Source organism: Plecotus auritus (assembly GCF_963455305.1).
Source record: "Plecotus auritus genome assembly, chromosome: 1".
Taxonomy (NCBI): Eukaryota; Metazoa; Chordata; class Mammalia; order Chiroptera; family Vespertilionidae; genus Plecotus; species Plecotus auritus.
In genome coordinates, this window is record NC_137770.1 from 60056208 (window position 1) to 60072391 (window position 16184).

Below are 16184 nucleotides of genomic sequence, written 5' to 3' on the forward strand. Positions count from 1 at the left end.
CAAGTGGGATTTATTCCAGGAATACAAGGATGGTACAATATCCACAAATCAATAAAAGTGATACATCATATAAACAAATTGAGAGACAAAAATCACATAATCATATCAATCAATGCAGAAAAAGCATTTGACAAAATCCAACACCTTTCTTGATAAAAATTATTAATAAAGTGGGATTAGAGGGATCATACCTCAACATAATAAAAGCCTTATATGACAAACCTACAGCCAACATTACACTCAATGGGCAAAAACTAAACTCAGTTCCCCTAAGAATGGGAACAAGACAGGGATGCCCACTTTCACCACTCCTGTTCTATATAGTACTGGAAGTGCTAATCATAGCAATCAGACAAGAATTAGAAATAAAAGGCATCCAAACTGGAGAAGAAGAAGTAAAACTGTCCTTATTCACAGATGAAATGACACTGTACACAGAAAACCCCAAAGACTCCACCAAAAAACTACTAGACCTAATAAATGAATTTGGCAATGTAGCAGGATACAAAATTAACACCCAGAAATCTATGGCCTTTTTATACACCAATAATGAACTCACAGAGAGGGAAATGAAAAAAACAACCCCATTAAACATTGCACCAAAAAAATTAAGATAACCTAGGAATAAACTTAACTAAGGAGGTAAAAAACCTATACTTGGAAAACTACAGGACATTGAAAAATAGAGATAGAGGAAGACATAAACAAATGGAAGAACATACCATGTTCATGGATTGGTAGAATCAACATCATTAAAATGTCCATACTACCCAAAGCAATCTACAGATTCAATGCAGTCCCCTAAAATACCAATGGCATATTTCAAAGATCTAGAACAAACTCTCCAAAAATTCATCTGGAATAAGAAAATACCCCGAATAGCCACAGCAATCCTGAGAAAAAAGAACAAAGTTGGAGGGATCACAATATAAAATATCAAGCTATATTACCAAGCCACGGTTCTCAAACCTGCCTGGTACTGGCACAAGAACAGACATATAGACCAATGGGACAGAACAGAGAACCTAGAAATCAACCCAAGCCATTATGCTCAATTAATATTTGACAAAGAAGGCAAGAGCATACAATGGAGTCAAGACAGTCTCTCAATAAATGGTGCTGGGAAATTTGGTCAGATACATGCAAAAAATGAAACTAGATCACCAACTTACACAATAGACAAAAACAAACACAAAATGGCTAAAGAACTTAAGTGGAAGACGGGAAACCATAAAAATCCTACAAGACTTCATAGGCAGCAAAATAGCAGACATATGTTGTAGCGATATATTTACTGACACAGCTCCTAGGGCAATGGAAACTAAGGAGAAATTAACAAATAAGACTACAACAAAATAAAAAGCTTCCGCACAGCAAAAGAAAACATCAACAAAACAACAAGAAAACCCACTGCATGGGAGAACATATTTGCCAATGCTATTTCAGAAAAGGGCTTAATCTCCAAAATTTACAGAGAACTCATACAACTTAACAAAAGGAAGATAAACAATCTAATGAAAAAATGGTCAAAGGACGTAAATAGACACTTTTTGAAAGAGGACATACAGAAGGCTAAGAGACATATGAAAACATGCTCAAAGTCACTAATCACCTGAGAGATGCAAATCAAAACAACAATGAGATACCATCTCACACCTGTAAGAATGGCTATCATCAACAAATCAACAAACAACAAGTGCTGGCGAGGATGTGGAGAAAAAGGAACCCTCCTGCACGGCTGGTGGGAATGCAGACTGGTGCAGCCACTGTGGATGACAGTATGGAGTTTCCTCAAAAAGTTAAAAATGGAACTCCCATTTTACTCAGTAATCCCACTTTTAGGACTATATCCCAAGAATCCTGAAACAGCAATCAGAAAGGATATTTGTACCCCTATGTTCATAGCAGCACAATTTACAATAGCTAAGGTTTGGAAACAACCTAAGTGCCCATCAGAAGAAGAGTGGATTAAAAAGCTGTGGTACACCTACACAATGGAATACTATGCTGCTATAAAAAAGAAGGGACTTTTACCATTTGCAACAGCATGGATGGAACTGGAGAGCATTATGCTAAGTGAAATAAGCCTGTCAGAGAAAGAGAAATATCACATGATCTCACTCATTTGTGGGATATAATGATCAACATAATTTGATGAACAAAAATAGAGCCAGAGACAAATGGCAGGGGAGGTGGGGGATTAGAGAGCAACTAAAGGACTTGTATGCATTCATATTAGCATAACCAATGGACACAGACACTGAGGCAGTGGGGCCTTACCTGGGGTGGGAATGGCTGGGGGGTGCGGGGGTGTCAATCGGGAAAAAGGAGACATATGTAAAACTTTAGACAATAAAAAAAAAAGAAGAGAAAAGAAACCGGTTTACTTTAAAACAAAAAACAATAGAGTTTTAATTAACCAAAATGTTTCATTTTCAGAAGATTAATAAATGTCTAGCCAGTTGGACAGGAAATAATGAGAGGCTATGTGAAATATCAATATTAAAGATGAGGAAGGGGAAATTATTCAGATTTTATAGACATTAAAAGAATAATACAAGCCAAAACCGGTTTGGCTCAGTGGATGGAGCGTCAGCCTGCGGACTGGAGGGTCCCGGGTTCGATTCCGGTCAAGGGCGTGTGCCTTGGTTGCGGGCACATCCCCGGTGGGGGGTGTGCAGGAGGCAGCTGATCGATGTTTCTCTCTCATCGATGTTTCTAGCTCTCTATCCCTCTCCCTTCCTCTCTGTAAAAAATCAATAAAATATATATTAAAAAAAAAAAAAAAGAATAATACAAAATGTCCTGAGTAATCATATGATAACAAATTTGACCACTTAGATTAAATAAAATAAAATTTTTAAAAAGACACAAACTACAAAACTCAAGAACAATAGGTTTGGGAAAACCAAAACGGTGACAAGGAAGCTCCTGAACTTCCCTCACCCAGGCATGTACTGAATTTATGACTACTAGAGTACACATGGAGCAATTCCTCTGAGAGAAATTGAGACACTAGCTCCTCTGAGAGAAATTGAGACACTAGCCAAGTGACTCCTACATATCAGGTAAATGAGAAAATTCCCACAACAAAATGACATAAGGCTGAGACTCAGTCTTGCTATTAACCCCCCCGCCCCCTGCAGAGTGCCATATATCGTGTTTCCCCGAAAATAAAACATCCTCCGAAAATAAGACCTACTTACAGGTTTCCTTCTGAGTGAAATATAAGGCACCCCCTGAAAATAAGGCCCCCAGGCTCTGTCTCAGAATGAAAATTAATTTACCGTAAACTGGTCGCTAGGGCCGCCCCGACTGGCGTCTAGCAACCAGTGACGTTACACGGAGTCCTGACGTCACTGCTGTGTGGAGGCGGAGCGGAGGTCGGAGTGAGCGGTGAGCGGGGGCGGGAGAGAGGAGGAGACTTTCACAGATGCGTATAGAAGAACAGGAGGATTAGAGAGGATGGGATGCGGCAAAGGTGATGAGTGCTGGTCTGTCTCTGGTGACACTACCTGATGCTCGCGGCCACCTTCATGATGACTGAAGGTTCTCAGTCAGTGGCAGACCCTGCTCCAGCCCAGATCCAGGCCCCAGCAAGCCCAGTGATAGTCCCCAGGCAGGCCCCAGGGGGTAAATGTCTGATAAAGGGGTAGGGGGGATGTCTGGTGAAGGTGTTCAGTGGCACAGGGGTGGGGGGAGGGGGATCACTTAAAATGACACAGGAGGATCAGAGGGGGCAATCAAAATGACACAGGAGGATCAGAGGGGACAATCAAAATGACACAGGAGGATCAGAGGGGACAATCAAAATGACACAGGAGGATCAAAAGGGGTTACTAAAATGGTAATTCCCCCTCTGATTCTCCTGTGCCATTTTGATTCCCCCCTCTGATCTTCCCTGTGTCATTTTGAGTGATCCCCCTCCCCCCACCTTGATACCCCAATTCCTTTTTTTTTTACCCCTAGAAATGAGCGCAAAAAGAAAAAGCTACTCCGTGGAGTACAAGAAAGAAATGGTGGAAGACTCTTGGGGCCAAAATCTTACTGCTTTCTGCAAAGAGAAGATGTTGAGTATCCGATTGGTCCAAAAATGGCGAGCAGAGTATGGTAACCTCATTGAACAAGTGGACAAGGGAAATGCTAAAAAGCGCAAGTGTGGATCAGGTCGGCAACCATTATTTTCCGAGCTGGAAGACCTGATCTGTGAATGGGTTGTTGACAGGAGAACACAGGCTTTGGTTGTGAATAGGGCTCAGATTCAAGAATTTGCCCTTGCAATGTCACCACAGTTTGACATAGCCCCCAAAGACTTCAAAGCATCACAACACTGGCTGGATAATTTCTTCAGCGAAGTGAACTGTCTTTAAGAAGATCTACCAACATTGTTTAGGTTGGAAGCTACTCAAGTTATTAAGCGAGCACTTGCATTCAAGTCCTTTATTGATGATGCTGACTTCTCTAAATACAATCTTTCCAACATGATTGCTATGGATGAAACTGCAGTGTTTATGGGCCAATCATTTCAAACAACAATTGAACAGCGGGGTGCCTCCTTAGCGTACATTCCCTCCACTGCTTACGAAAGTGCACGTGTTTCCTGTATTTTGGCAATTCATCTGGATGGCACTAAAATCCCACCTTTAATCATTTCTAAGGGCAAGAAGGAAAAGATTGAACGTGTTTTGGGCGTTTTTATTCTTGAAACTGAAAAAGCCTGGGCCACACAAGCAGTTATAAGGAAGTGGGTCGATTTAATGCTGCCACTTGTTATGCGAGGGAGCCAAAGAGGTCTGCTAGTCTGGGATGCAGCCAGCACTCACCGCGCTAAAGACATGAAGACATTTCTTCACGAAAGAAAAATAGATCAGATAATGATTCCCGCAGGAATGACGGCCTATCTCCAGACTCTTGATATTACAATAAACAAGCCATTCAAAGACAATTTGCGCATGGAAATTAATGACTACATTGAAAATAGAATGGAGAGAAATCAGCGTGGAAACTTTGTGAAACCTAAACTGCAAGAAGTTGTGACTTGGGTGAAGAATTCATGGGAGAAAATCACTGACAGTTGCATTGCAAATGCACTGCGAGCAGGCTACCTTGACAAGAAGTACTCATTTAAAGACAGTGCTATTGCTAAACATGAGAGATTTGGTCCACTGATTCTGAAAGAAATGGAGTCACAAGAAATTCACCAGGAAATTCAGGAATTGGATTGTTATGATGATGTTCCAGAAGATGATGACATGATTGTCATTGAATAAATGAGTAAATTCTTGATACTGTAGGATTCACAGTTTGTCTGGTTTGTGTTGACAACTACCATACTACCGTACCGTATACAGGTAATAAATTTCCTTTATTTTCATTTAACAATAAATGTGTACCGTATTCTTCTTCATGGAAAAATAAGACATCCCCTGAAAATAAGACCTAGCGTGTCTTTGGGGGCAAAAATTAATATAAGACACTGTCTTATTTTCGGGGAAACAGGGTAGTTGGAAGGGATTCCCCAGCTTCCAGCTTCTCCGAGTACTGAAGGATTTGGACTGCACACCTAGTACCTCAACTTTTAAGATTCCCGTCTGAGGATGGACTCCTGAAACAACTAGTTCTGAAAGCCAACAGTGCTTGTGTACATAAGACTCATAGGACCATAGCAAATAAAGAAGCTGGTATCAAGGTGTGCATGAGCACTTCCTGCGGCTGTCCCCTGGAGGCTCAGTCCAGAAAGAAGAGGCAAAAAATGTCCATCTTCCAGTCTTTCCCTGGAAGGGGCTGGACTGCATTCTTTGCAAGCTGATGCCCGGGGGCTTGGCTTCTAATTTAGCATACATCTAGGGGATGGCTGAGAACCTCCCCAGAGCACAGTAACGCCAATGGGCACTTCTCCTGTGTTCTCCCTTTAGCTTGTTCCAACAACAACATTACGTTGCCAGTATCTCCTAAAAGGACATTTCCACACCTTTAGTGCCCCAACTTTTATGGCTATCACCAGAGAGAAAGGTCATCAAATCACCTAGCTCTGATACTAATAGGGCTTGCATTCACAAGTCCCACAGGGCTATGGCAAACAAATAAGCAGCTTTGCAATAGGTGCAGGTGTATCCTCTTCCCCTCCTCCTATCCCCGTGGCTATCTTCCTGGGCTCAGTGTAGAACAGAGCAGGAAAAAGTGCCCATCTTCCAGTTTCTCCCTGGAAGGAGCTTAATTATATTCTTTCTCAGCTGTTGCCCCAGGGTCTGGCTTCTAATTAGCCTGCATCGGGGCTGGCTGCATTCTTCCCCTTAGGGACACTGACAGGTCTTGGTACACCCTCAGCTGGGAGCCACTAAGAACAAAGACAGAAGCTTGGTCTATATCAGAAAGGTTTGAGAGAACACCCAGAGCTCGGGCTGCACTGATTGAGAAGGCCACTCTGTGAAGTCTGCGCAGTTTTATCTAAAGTACAGAAACAGACAGAGTCAAGAAAAGTGAAGACGCAAGGGGACGTCTTAGACAAAAGAACAAGATAAATTACCAGAAACTGATCTTAATGAAATGGAGGTAAGTGATTTGCCTGATAGGAAGTTTTAAAATAATGGGCATAAAAATGCTCACTGATGTCAGAAAATCAATGCAAGAACACTGTGAGAATTTCAACAAAGAACATATAAAAGACAAAGAGAGACTCTTACAAGCAGCAAGAGAAAAACAGCTTGTTACAAAAAAAGGAAATCCCTATAAGGCTATTAGTGAATTTTCAGCAAAAATTTTGCAGGCAAGAGGGGAGTGAGATGATATATTAAAAGTGCTGAAAGAGCCCTAACTGGTTTGGCTCAGTGGATAGAGCATCGGCCTGTGGACTGAAGGGTCCCAGGTTCGATTCCGGTCAAGGGCATGTGTCTGGGTTGCGGGCACATCCCCAGTGGGGGGAGTGCAGGAGGCAGCTGATTGATGTCTCTCTCTCATCGATGTTTCTAACTTTCTATCCCTCTCTTCCTCTCTGTGAAAAAATCAATAAAATATATTTTTTTAAAAAAAAAGTGCTGAAAGAAAGAAACCTGTCAAACAAGAATATTCTATTTAGCAAAATTTTCTTTCATAATTGAAGGAGTGATAAATAGTTTTCCAGACTAAAGCCGAAGACATTTATCACCACTTTACCAATGTATGAATCAATAGATCAATGGAACAGAGTACCGAAATACGCACTTACACATATACTTAAATTGATTATTTTACAAAGTTGCCAAAGTAATTCAAAGGGGAAATGATAATTTTTCTAACAAGCAGAGTTGAAAATATTAGATAAACATATGAAAAAATCCCAAAGAATCTTTAACTCTATATTACAGCATATACAAAAAACAAACAAAAACTTGAAATGAATCATGACTTCAGAGTAAGATATCTAGAAGAAAACTGTGGTTGCAAGTTGACTTCTTAAATAGGGCACAAAAATCCAAATTATAAAGGAAAACGAGTGATAAATTGGATTATTAAAAAAAAAAGCTACTCAAAAGATACTAGTAAGAAAATGGAAAATAAAATCACAAACTAAGAGAAATATTTTCAAATTTATATTTGACAACATACCTTTAGGATATATAAAGAACTATTACAACTCAATAATTAGAACATAAACATTCAAATTTGCAAATGGCAAAAAGATTTGAATAGACATTTCACCAAAAAAGATATATGGATGGCAAATAAGCACATAAAAAGATGGCTGATATTAGTATTTAGAAAAGCACAAATTAAAACCACAGTGACCTACCAATGTACACTATTTGAATAACTACAGTTAAAGTCCAGTTATACCAAGGGTTGGCAATGTACAACCACTTAGTAAAGCATGTTGGCAGTTTAAAGAAATATTAAAAATGTACCTACAACATGAAATGAAATAGTGTGTCTATGCAAAAGCTTATAAACAAATATTCAAAGCAACCTAATCTGAAAAAAACAAACAACAATGGTGACACTAACCCTAAACCTAACCCTAATATTTGAATGGATACACATTTTGTGGTATATCTACATAGTAGAATATTACTCAGAAATAAAAGAAGATGAAGTATTGACAATATAATCTGGATGAATCTCAAAATATGGGTAAAAATTAGACAAAATAATATATGTAATTTATGATTCCTTTACTAAAAAGGATAAAATCTCTAAACTAGTTTATAGTATCAGAAAGCAGACCAGTAGTTATCTGGTATGGGTTATGCAAGACACATGGATACTCAGTGGGTGATAGTTATCTTTAGTATAAAACATAGATTCCAAATAGAGGAAAGACATTTTGTTTTTTTAGGACTAGGTTTCACAGAAATAAATGTGATTCTAAACATGACATTAAAAACAATAATAGAAAGCAAAACAAAGATATTTCTTTCTGTGTACCACTATCATTGTCATAAGATTATAAGCTTTACTTCAAATACTTATTTTAACTTTAGTTGAACAAAATCAATTCATTTGTAAAACAGTGTACTTACTGATTCAGGACAGGTGTGTAGGCAGTTTTATCCTCATCAATAATTGTGACCATCAGGGTAATAAGTTGGGGCCAAAAATCCAAATTCTTGGTGGTTGGTCCCTGTTCTTCCCGAGGAATGTCCTGTTTCTTACTCTGCTCACAGGTCATATAACATGCAAAAAAAAAAGGGTGTGTGTGTTAAATAGTGTGACTTTAGTTAGATGACACTGTCAAACAGGAGGATCAGAGAAAAATGTGATGAAAAAATTCTTAGATCATGTGAGGCAAAACTACAAAATTCAGATGCCCTTTCTTCATTAAATAGGACTCCATAAGATAGTGGCCAGGCTTTATTTCTAAATGCTTTGGTTCTGGAGTAATTGTTTCTCTTCTTCTGACTATAGTCTTAAGAATTATTATTGCGGAAATTATCCTTTTTATGGTGCTTCACCCAAGGAGAAAGGTTGAATTCTTTGTATACAAAGGTATGTGTGTGTGTGTGTGTGTGTGTGTGTGTGTGTGTGTGTGTGTGTGGCTGTGTGTGAAAATTTATCCAAATTTATCCTGCCAAAATATTTTGTTCCAGTCAAGTTGGTAGTAAGTGAGCAGAAAGCAAGGCTGCCTGGTAACAAAGTCAGTACTATTAGATTCTATAATATATACACGTTACATGCATGGCCCATAACTCTCTTATTCCACTTACAAATGTATCTAGTTAACTAAAACTTTGGAAGCCTATTTGTGTGTGTGTGTGTTGTGTGTGTGTGTGTGTGTGTGTGTATTTGAATCCTTCCTGATTTACCATACTGAATGAATTCTCCAACTCTCATCTCTAGAAAGAAGAGTGTAGCCCAGGATGGAGTAAATTTACATTGAGGTTAATTAAGTATAATAATAATCCTGAAAGTTTCACATAGAAACTTCCTATTCAATGCATATAATTCTTTCAGACATACTGATAAATTATGCTGGTTATTTTGTTTGGTGGATATTCTTTTTAAAGCACTTCTTTTACATTTACTTTTTTAAATTAGGCAAAAAAAGGATAAAGGCAAGATGGCTTCGTTTACTGTTTTTGCTAAATTATTTACAAGTTTCTAGATCCAGAATATCTGAAAACTCCAATTTGTGGCTCAGAAATTTCATGGGATCCCTGATATAAAAGGTAGATTAGATTATATTTGGCCCAACCAATTGCCATATTTAACTACCAAGTCTTATCAGAAAATCAGCTACCCTCTGCTGAATGGTTGTATGCAGATCTTCTAATGCTGCCAAAGACATGTAACCAGATTTGGGTGAGTCATCACCCAATTATTATTCTCACTTAAGTTAAAATACAACCATATGTGGAATCCACTCACTATTCCAGACCTTCATACACAGACTGTAATGTACCTTTAGGGACACATAATTTTCTAGGGTGCTTTCAAGTGCTGTTGATTAACCTTTATACTCAAAATGCAACAGATATTAAAAGTTGGAAAGCAAAATTAAAATAGTCAACAAATTAGTGGCTGGCACAAATTACTTCAAATTGCCAGAGTGAACAATAAGTGGTGTTCAAAGGATCTTATAAACCTTGCATGTCTGGTCCCTGAGAACCACTTGAAAGTCCTTGGCAGGCTTCCCTTTTCAATTCCTGAGGTACATCAAGGCACATCAGTAGATCTTTTAGAAGATAAAGGCAGCAATGCAGGCTTACAAATATTCAGCCTTGCCTACTTTAAATTTTTATGTTTCTTTTTTAATTGATTTCAGAGAGAAGAAGGGAGAAGAAGAGAGAGAGAGAAACATCAATGATGAGAGAGAATAATCAATCAGCTGCCTCTTGCACGTCCCCTACTGGGGATCAAGCCCATAACCCAGGCATGTGTCCTGACCAGGAATCAAACCTGGTGCATGTGTCTACAGACAACCACTGAGCCACACCAGCTGAGCAATCCTTGCCTACGTTTAAATTACATTTTCTATTAAAATTTCTCTTTCTTTTGTGAATAGGACTTTATTGTTGTCACAATAATGTAATAATTTACTCATTACATTAAGATCAATAGATTTCCCTCTCCATGATGTAGTTAGAAATCAGAGAGACTGGTGAGTTGTGAAGGTTGTAAATAAAATTAGTTCTGATGGCCATGGTAGACTATATTAGAATACTATCATTCATCATCATGATGTGCACATAGCCAAACTGTATGTCTAACTTATGTCAAGTAATGTAATTAAATGAGAGGAAATGACTATAGATTATTCATTTAACATCACAGTCCCTTATCATCATTCTGCAAAGAGTGATATGGAAAGGAGGAGAGACTAAAGTACGTAGTTGAATATGCATCAATTCTAAAGTCACAAAATATACTTCCATTACTCTTTTTTTTGTGACATTAGAAGATTATTGATAGTACAATGTTTTGCATCATATTCTGTATGTTGCACCAAAATAAACCAAATGGAATGCTGAGTCATTAAGTTTTTACATACCACAGAGCAATATCATAAATCAGGTTTTCCCTATTTTATTAGTGCATTGTTTTTAAAGATTTTTAATTGAATTTTATATATATAGAGAGAAACATCTATGTGAGAGTAAAACATAGATTCTCTGCCTTCTGCACACCCCCTACCAGGAACTGAGCCCATAACCCCAGCATGTGCCCTGACTGGGAATTGATTAAGTAACATGTGCATGCATGAAGCGATACTCAACAAACTGAGCCCCACTGGCCAGAAGGGCTAGTGCATCTTAATATAATATGTTTAAAATAATGGGGTACAGGCCTGGCCAGTGGGGCTTAGTTGGTTGAGCATCCTCCCATGCACTAAAAGGTCCTCGGTTTGATTCCCAATCAGTGTACACACCTGAGTTGCTGTTCAATTGTGGTCAGGGTGTGTAGAGGAGGCAAGTGATTAAAGTTTCTCTCTCACATTGATGTTCTCTCTCTCTAAAATCAATAAAAAACATATTTAAAAATAGTATTTAAAAAAGTAAATAAAAAATTAAATAATGGTATACACTGAGGTATATTAGAATATATACCTGATATATTAAGGATTACATTTTCTAAGTAAGACTTCATTAATCTCCTTGAGGTCTACTAGGGCATTTGACTTAGGGTTCGAAAATTAAAATAATGATAGTAAACATTTTGAAAAGCTAATAAGTACATTAATATTTATTGAAACTGCCGGGGTTCTTTTCCCAGCCTTACAAAGGGTTCAGCATTCTGAAGAAAGGGGCTGCGTGCAGATGATTAAAGAGTCCGGAGACAAAAGATAATTTTGAAAGGCATTGGGGGTCAGAGGATCTTCAGCTGAAAGGAGCTAAAGACTCCTACCTTGACCAAGGACCCGTGCTTTTATTCAACACAATTTGTCCTAAGGCAAGGTGGAAATAATACACTACAAAGGGTAGGGTATCAAAGGATATTGTCAGTTTGGGGAATAGCCCACAACTGTTCAGGTGTTTGGCCAACAGGAGGCAATAAAATGCCCTGAGCTGTATGGCAGTTAACAATCCTATTCAGGTTTGGGGGAAATGCTGTTTAGCCGTTTCCAACAGGTAAACTACATATGTGGCTCACCCTTGTTGAGCCCACCAAGTCCCATCAACCTTTTGACAGAACTCTTGTAATTATTACATGCCGGAATTGGTTCCCAGCAGAAACTTTTAAAAATTAGTACTTATTATAATAAATATAGTTTATAATATATTTACATGATATTCAAGTATTATAAACTCAATAACAATGAACAAAGTACAATAAATATAAAACTATGAGTTAGTAGTTCAATTTTAATTTTGGTCATCATTATTACAGCAACTAAAATATATTTTGTTAATAGACTATTAAGGAAAAACACTTGAAAGAAAATCTGTGACAGTAATGAGGAGAGGAATTTTTGAAAGTGCAAAGTTGCTAGGGTCAGCTGAATAAAGTATCCAATAGTTATGTTTAAAAATGATAATTTAGTACCAAAAAAAGCTGGTACAGACAAGCTGATAAGATGTATACTATACCCTCATATTTCAAATAAGAAAATATGAAGATACTCCAAGAAAAGATCAACATATAGCAAGAACTGTTATTTGCAAAAAAACAAAAGTGTTGAAATAATAGATGATATCTTCATGATAGTAAGACTTATGCAACACTTCTAAGACTGCTATATTTCTGTGACATTCTATCTGTTTGTTCAATGGGCATATGTAATTTTTTAATCCTCACCCTAAGATATATTTTCATTGATTTTATTTTTTAAAATATATTTTTATTGATTTCAGAGGGGAAGAGAGAAGGAGAAAGAGATAGAAACAACAATGAGAGAGCATCATTGGTTGCTGACTCCTGCACTCCCCACACCAGGGATTGAGACTGCAACTGGGGCATGTACCCTGACTGGGAATCGAACAATGACCTCCTGGTTCACAGGTCCACACTCAACCATTGAACCATGCAGCAGGGCTATTTTCATCGATTTTAGAGAGAGAAAGGAAGGGGGGGGGAGAGAGAGAGAGAGAAATTGATCAGTTGCCTCCCAAATGTTTCCTGACCAGGGATCGAACTCAGAACCTTGGAAGGTGCCCTGACTGGGAATCAAACTCACAACCTTTTGGTGTATGGGATGACATTCCAACCAACTGATCCACCCTGTCATGGAGAGCATAGGTATCAGTATTGTTGGGAAGGCTTGCTAAAATACAGATTGCTAGGCCCTTCCCACAGAGTTCCTGATGCAGTAGGTTGAGGGTGAGACTTGAGGATATGCATATATAATGAAGTCTCAAGTAATTCTGTTGCTGCTGATTCAGGGCCTAGATTGAGAACAACTGCTCTGAGAGCTAAGAGCATTAGTTTCTCAAATGTATTTGAACTTGATAAACCCTGCACTCCCTCCTATTTTCCACACTCCATGTTGCAAAATTTTTTACAGAATAAATGTGCCTCTGAAAATACTTGGGGGGAAAAAGGCTCTAGAGATAGATGCCTTTAAATCCTGAAGTACTCTGTGTGTCACATTAAGGAATCTGCATTTAAACCAAACTTCATTAAATGATTTTAAACATGGGAGTATTTAATTACATTTATTTCTTTAAATGACTTGGCAGTAGCAGGAAATTTAATGAAATCAAATGTATAAAAGAGTCAAGTAAAATTCATACAACTCATTGCCTAGTTGGTGAGAAGGAAGAGAGAGAAACCAAGTGGAATATTCAGAAGGTAATTAAGTATATTGGTCTGGCATGAAAAAGTATTCTTGACTATTAAATATAGATAGAAGAATTCTAGGATATAAATGGTAGCTGAAATTATGGAGTAAATAAGATTACTCAAAGAGAGGGAAGAGAATTGATGGCTAGAAATAAAACCTTGGGGGGAAATTCTAAAAAACAGAAAGAATAAAAACATTTTAAAGAGAGGCATAGATGGGGAAATGAGGCCCCTGTTGAAATGGAAGAGAATGGGATCTAGTGTGTATGTGGGAAGATTAGCCTCAAATATAAATGAAAAACATGCTATCCGTGGAGTCAATAAAGAGTCTTATAGATAAATCCTGTTGATGGCGAACAAGAAATGCTAGGAATTTCCATCCTGTTAGAAGAGGAGGAGTAGGTAGTAAAGGTTTAAAATAGGAGAGAGCCTTGAGTTAAACCCATAGTGACACTGCCAGGTAGGTTGGGGGCTCTGCTGAGAGTGGGTCGCTGAATATAGGGTGACACGGCTCTACCTCATCATGAGTTCTCTCCGGTACTAAATGTAGATGTCAAGGAAAGAGTGTTGGATTTGCTACTGGAGTGCAATGAAAGGAGGAAGGGAGAAACAAATTTGAGTGTTTGACAAGAATGGTTGAAATGCTGGAACAAACATTTATTTTGGTCCAGAGGAAGAAAGAAGGGAAATGGAAGGCAAGAGGGAAGAGGGAGTAGTGAGTGTGAAAGGTAGAAAGACAGCAGATGGTGTTTAAGCATTCAGATCAGGCGTCCTCAAACTACGGCCCGCGGGCCACATGCGGCCCGCCGAGGACATTTATCTGGCCCGCTGAGTGCTGCTGCCTGTCCTGCTTAGCAGCCAGCTCGTCCTGGGCCCACAGTGCGCATAGAAATTTGTTCATAGTTTTTTTTTTAAACTATAGTCCGGCCCTCCAATGGTCTGAGGGACAGTGAACTGGCCCCCTGTTTAAAAAGTTTGAGGACTCCTGATTTAGATGATGGGAATGGAGCGCAGAAATAGGGATTAGGTAAAGGGTCCTAGAGTTGAGGTCTAGAAGAGCCAAAGAAAATGAATCCTTAAATAAGATAATGAAGCTGTGGTTATCCTATATAATAAAAGCCCAGGTGGTGTCACACCCTTGCACAACGCCCTCGCACGACATCATCACAAGATGGCCACCCTCATGTCATCACAAGATAGCTGCCACAAAATGGCCACCATAAGATAGCTGGCAGGAAAGAGCAGTTGTGGGCGATCAGGCCAGCAGGGGAGGGCAGCTGTGGGCAATTGCGCTGGCAGGGAAGGGCAGTTGGGAGCCATCAGGTCAGCAGAGGAGGGTAGTTGGGGGTGATCAGGCCAGCAGGAGAAGGCAGTTGGGGGTGATCAGGCCAGCAGGGGAGGGCAGTTGGGGGCGATCGGGACAGCAGGGAGCAGTTAGGCGTCAATCAGGCCGGCAGGGGAGCGTTTAGGGGTGATCAGGCTGGCAGACAGAAGTGGTTAGGAGCAATCAGGCAGGCAGGCAGGTGAGCAGTTAGGAGCCAGCAGTCCCGGATTGTGAGAGGGATGTCCGACTGCCAGTTTAGGCCTGATCCCACAGGGACATCCCCCAAGGGGTCCCAGATTGGAGAGGGTGCAGGACGGGCTGAGGGACATCCCCTTCCCCATGCACGAATTTCATGCACCAGGCCTCTAGTCTATGATAAATAACTTACACAATTTATGTGTATAAGTAGGTGATTGCTATATGTGCATAGGGAGATAACTGGTTCAAGGCAGGTAAGTGGCAATTAAAGGTTTTGGCAATAAGGTTTACAGATGTTAGAAATTTGAAAAATTGGATAGTGTGGCTATAAAGACACACACACACACACACACACACACACACACACACACAAATTGAGGTGGCCTGAATGTTTAAAAAGAAAGAAGCTTAAAATATGATAAAAAAAAAAAAAGGCTGGCAAGATGAATTCATATTAAACTGTTAACTAGATATCTCATATATGTTTGGAACTTCCTATAACTCTGAGTTGGCTGTATACCTCCTCTGAAACAAGAAAATCTTAGCCCTGGCAGTACACTGGTTAGGAAAATGGAAACTCTATCCATAGCTATTGAAGCAGATCAAAGTTTCAGGTGCTCAGAAGATCTGAGATTCTTATGAAGAGCCAGGTGGACGGTTTATCAGCTAGGAGAAGGAAGGACATTTATACTGCCCTCTATCTAGATAGGCTTGGACTGAATTTCTCTAGGTACACTTCCTTTAGCCCAGGGTAACAAGTTGGAACTTTCTTTATGTCAGTGGAGTCACCCTTCTTGCTTCTTTCTCCCAGATACTGCTGCCTTCTCTTAACAATCTAATACTTCACTACCCCCCAAAGCAGCAAAAGAGCCATCTTTTCAACTCATTTCTTATTCAATCCTCACAACAAAATCATTAGCTTTGAAGATCGAATATTCAAATGAACAATGGCCAGACCATGTATGATAGA

At 39.2% G+C, this 16184-nt stretch overlaps 1 protein-coding gene across 1 annotated transcript in view; it reads right to left on the bottom strand.

The window, feature by feature from the left end:
- Positions 1-16184, bottom strand: part of UNC13C (unc-13 homolog C) — a 579627-nt gene that overhangs the window by 197222 nt on the left and 366221 nt on the right. The window contains exon 18 of the mRNA XM_080645235.1: positions 8496-8629. Within this exon, the coding sequence (XP_080501361.1) occupies positions 8496-8629 (134 nt within the window). The remainder of the gene's footprint in view (positions 1-8495; positions 8630-16184) is intronic.